Here is a 4,905-nt window from a genome sequence, read left to right as displayed (position 1 = left end):
ACCACCACCACCAATCCCCAATGTGTGTGTTTCTTTCATCTACTGCTTGCAAAGATAAAAAACCCCCGTCATCCCACTCCCGTCATTTATCAGCGAGCTCAAGCCGAGCCCGCCTGGCTAATCGAAGGAGGGCGCGTTTGAAGGCGGCCAGTGAGTGAGCCGCCGCGGCCTGAATGCAGACAACACAAGGCCGTCCTGGCTGCTCAGTACAATACGATTTGGCCGGAAAACGCTGGAAACAGCAAGCGCTGGAGTTTGCCGGACTGCGAGTTGAAGGGCAATGAGTTCATGAGGCATCCAGCCGTAGAAAAACACAAATCGGGATGGTGAGTGGTGAGAGAGTCCGATTGCCGGGTCAAATTGATGCCATGCTCCAGAAAATCTTAAAGGCGATGAAAAAACACATTAGGAGATTTTTTTTGAATGTGAGCATAGCCCAAGTTAGAACTATTAAGCAAGTTTCCCCCCCTTCCTCATACATTGCAGGAAATAACCATTACATAAAAAAATAAAATTACTGTGAGTACAGGTAGCAGTAGAAAAAATATGGGCAAATGTCCTCTACTATGAGAAATGTTCAGCGTTTAAAAACATATTTTGAAATCACTGAAAAGTGTTGAAATATTACACGGTTGCAAATTTTTAAAAAGAACATTACGACAAAACATCCTTTACAAAATTCCCAAAACAAAATGAAATTTTAATTTGACACGAATGGCATTTTCTAAAGAGACCTTGTGAAAACATTTAACAGCTAAATAAGGTCAAAAGTTGGGCTGCAGCTAATGCTGAAGTTAATAATTGATTTTATTTCGATCCCTCTGTTCAAAAACAGGACATGATGTCATATTGACAGTGCAGAAAATGCACACAAACTAATTAGGATTCAGTTTCTGGTTTGATCCAAAACATGTCCAAAAATGGACAAACTTTTTAAAAAATTATTTTCCCAAAGTAAAAGCAGATATTTGCAAATGTTTAATTTTGAAAAAAAAAAACACAATTAATCCTCCTGTTGGGACAGCTCCAAAATATGTTGTAGTTGTTTTTTTTTTTTTTTTAATGACATAAACTGATATTTTGGGAGAGGTTGAATTTCTTCCATTTCATTTGGACAGCTGGTTGCACAAAATAAAATCATCTGGATCCAGATACATTTTTTTTTCAGTCATTGTATAGTCTACTTCAAAAATGCATTGAGAGCCAGGTGATTTTCAAATCAAAAATTTGAATTAAAAATTTTTAGTTAATATGAAAAACAAAACTTTCATGGTGACCTTAAGAGACCTTCATACTGGAAGTCGAAGATTTTTTGGGTGGGGGGGGGGGCATAAGCAGTCGTCAATCATCACAAGTTTTGCCTTCGGGCATCCCACAAATGGATTTGCCACGGAGCGGTGGGATTTCGTTGAAAGTTTCTCAAGTCTAAACACGCTGCTTGTTATTGTGCGTCACTGGCGTTTTGGAACTCGTCCATCTTCGCAAAGAGGACGACATCTGACGCAATCCCTTAAGAGAGCTGATTGATTTTTTTTGGTGGGGGGGCTTTTTCCTTTCAGTCAGGAAACAGGTGCCTCCTCGGAAAGCCCGTGAGGGAGTCGTACACAATCGAGAAGGCAACATGCAAAGTTACCATCTTTTTTTTTCTTTTTTCTCTCTGTAAAATTAGGACGTGTCCTTGTCTGATTCCGACTTTTATTTTTTGTCATAAAAAAATATAAATAATATTTATTGACTTAATTCTCATACAAATAAAACATCTTTTATTACTGTCATATTCAGATTGTTTTTTTTTTTAATCCGTTATTGTAATAGAACGTGTTTTATTTTGGGTGATTTTAAGACGAGACTTGTCATGTTATGAACTTGTTCGTCAAAAATACAACTTTCTTTGTCATACTTTTGCTCGTGGTACGACTCCTCTGATAGAACAGTTTTTTTTTCCAAAAATTTTTACAAAACTACAAATTCATTCTTAAGACCTCAATCGGGATTTTAAAAAAAACCCGTCTTAATACGCATTAGATTTTGCCTTTTTTCCTGCTAATATTAAGAATTCATGTAAATTTATCTCAATTTTACTCCAGCAGCATAACATCGCAACATATTTCCTCTCATTTTATTGCTGTGAAAATTGCAGTGGCAAGCAGACAAGGGTCAATTGAGACCAGGAAAGACGAGCGCCGCGTCTCTGATCTGGCCGCTCGGTGCAAATGGTGGAGAAAGTTAGCCAAGCTGGCGTTTGGAAGGTGCCGGACGCCAATCAGCGGAGGAGCGGTCCTTTGAAGCACAGACGTGATTTCTGGCAAGACTGTCGTCTGGGAAAGCACTCCAGGCCCGCTCGTAAAACCCTTTTCGTATGTTAAAGTTCACACGTGCGGGCGCTTGCGCTCAGCTAGCCAGCTAGCTTCTCATTCAAAAGTCATCATAACTTGATGATGACCAGTCTTAATTATTACATAACATAAAAGATCGGCCTCGTTTGGCAGTCCACCCCTTATTGCTCACCTCCTCAGGGGAGTCCTGTGTAGTCATAAACATCCCCCATAAATCCAACCTGAGCCCCTTCCCCCACCATGACAGTCCCTCCTCCTCTTCCCCCCCCCCCCCTCCACACACACACACACATTTTTCTGTGCTGTAACTAAATCTTGACATTGACTCCATACATGGCCGCTGGCTGCGCCGTCATAGAGGTGGTGGTAGAGGTATGGGTGCTTGTGGGGGCGGGGGGGTCACAACAGACCGCCACAGAATTGTGTAGGTTACGCTCACAGTCTTGGCGTCTTTTATTGAAAGTGGCCTTGTGCGACTGTGGTTGAATCAAGTGACCTCACTCGCGCATGTATCAAGTTCTCCTACCTGATGGAATGACACCCACGTCACTTGTCAGCAGGGCCGCAAAATGCCTGCGGGGAGGGAAAAACTCAACATTATTTCGGTAATATTAGGAGGTGTTTCTTGCAGTGGGTGGGGGGGGGGCTTTTCTCGTAATATTTTTGCTTTTGAAAACATGTATTCCACATCTATTTTTATGACGTACAGTGGAATCTCCTCTGTCGCCTCGTTTTCGGACTCAAAATGCTTCTCTTTGCGCTTTTCTCCCCAAACAGTCGCACACCACTTCACACAGACACTTGCTCATAGAGCAGTGGAACAATGGAGCAAGTTGCCGAGATTTTTGGCCGCTTTTTCGAAGCTTTTAAAATGTCATAACTTCATTCATTCTTAACATGGTGACAACGTTTAAACATTGTTTTGTTCCTTTCTTCTAGCTCTTTCCTGTGACTTTGGGCTTGCTGTCACTTTCCTACAGTTTGACTCTGGAACAGATGAACTCCACTTCAAGCTTTTCTAATGGGGCGAGGGGGCAGTTTGGAAGCTTGATGAGAAGGTGGGGAAATGTGAAGTACAGTAAAGGAGTAAACCACCAACTGGCTTGGCTGGAAAGTCCCAGGAGTGATGTTAAGAGTCCAGCAATGAAGTGTAAATTAATTACAGAGAGAGCAGTGGCTGATGGGGGAGGATAAGCACAGCGGCTCCCCGCTAATGGGGCGAGGGGGCAGTTTGGAAGCTTGATGAGAAGGTGGGGAAATGTGAAGTACAGTAAAGGAGTAAACCACCAACTGGCTTGGCTGGAAAGTCCCAGGAGTGATGTTAAGAGTCCAGCAATGAAGTGTAAATTAATTACAGAGAGAGCAGTGGCTGATGGGGGAGGATAAGCACAGCGGCTCCCCGCACAAGAGTAAACAACAACTAAAGCCCACCATAAATGCATTATTTGCGCCAAGTACGTGGTTTTGTTTAACACTTTACTCACTTTCAAGTTTCTTACAAGAGCTCCTCGGCTTACTTGTGACTGCTGGAAGAAGGCAAATAAGTTTGTTTGCAGTAAAAACAAAACAGGAAGTAGAAGAAAAATGAGAGGGAATGTTGAACGGCAACTGCATGTGGACAAACTACCTTGACTTTCATTTTACATTCCTATTTACAAATCAAGTAAGAACATGACATTTTAATTATGACGTATATTTCAGCCTTTGAAAAATTTATTGCAAGTGTTCTTTTCGTAAATTAAATTACATACGGTTTAAAAAGCCGATAATAGTTGGTTACAAAGTTCTTCAGTGGTTCATCTCAAACCATAAATTGTACGCATGCGCAGAAGACCACAAACTAGCTCGCGTACAAACAGGAAGTCTAAGAAAAAAGGAGGGAAAATATGCTTCGAGTATTGTACGGCAACCCAATTTGGACAAATTAAAATGACTGTCCGTACAATGCTGAGGAAAAGTAAAAAAAAACCAACAAACAAAAATTTACACAACGCTCCCTGCTTATTTACTTCCTTTAAATGCTACTAAATTGACACGTACTTTGTGGCACTGTTGTAATGTTGTACGCGGCGTGCCGTAAACATGTTTCCTTTGCAAGCTTGTGCATTCCTGGCTGCGTGCAGATCTGAGTTGAAACCTCGAAGTGGGGAGACATAGTAAAGGAAGAAGAAAGAAAAAGAAAAGAGGAGGAGAGGCGACGAGGGGAGGGGGGGAAAGAAAAAGTTCAACAGAAAGTTAACGCCCCGCGCTTGAGGCTCCTCCTGCTCCAGTATTATAAAGCAAATGTCGGAGAGAGCGCGGGCCACTGGGGGAAGTTATGCAGGGTCAATAACACACATATAGGCACCCACACACGCGCAGGGGAACCGCAAATCACGCACACGCGCTCGGTCCGGCAACAAGTCGTGTGCGCAACTTCTCAAACATTCTGGTTTGGTTGTTTTTCTTTTTTGGACAACTTTTGGGGGAGTTGGTGTCTGCAAAGATGACCACAGCTGTGGTGTCGCATTTCTTCGACTTCGAAGCAATCAATAAGGTAAACCCTTTTTCCTGCTTGTTTGTGTGAAGG

The 4,905-nt window shown here is 42.2% G+C and overlaps 1 protein-coding gene across 1 annotated transcript in view; it reads left to right on the top strand.

Moving 5' to 3' along the window:
• Window positions 1–4,905, top strand: part of zfp36l1a (zinc finger protein 36, C3H type-like 1a) — a 32,752-nt gene that overhangs the window by 19,815 nt on the left and 8,032 nt on the right. Inside the window, exon 2 of the mRNA XM_019890545.1 lies at window positions 4,693–4,872. Coding sequence (XP_019746104.1) covers window positions 4,822–4,872 — 51 coding nt within the window. The 5' untranslated portion in view covers window positions 4,693–4,821. The remainder of the gene's footprint in view (window positions 1–4,692; window positions 4,873–4,905) is intronic.

This window comes from Hippocampus comes, unplaced genomic scaffold (genome assembly GCF_001891065.2).
Source record: "Hippocampus comes isolate QL1 unplaced genomic scaffold, H_comes_QL1_v1.1 scaffold168, whole genome shotgun sequence".
NCBI classification, from domain to species: domain Eukaryota; kingdom Metazoa; phylum Chordata; class Actinopteri; order Syngnathiformes; family Syngnathidae; genus Hippocampus; species Hippocampus comes.
This window is presented reverse-complemented; position numbering and strand designations above follow the sequence as displayed.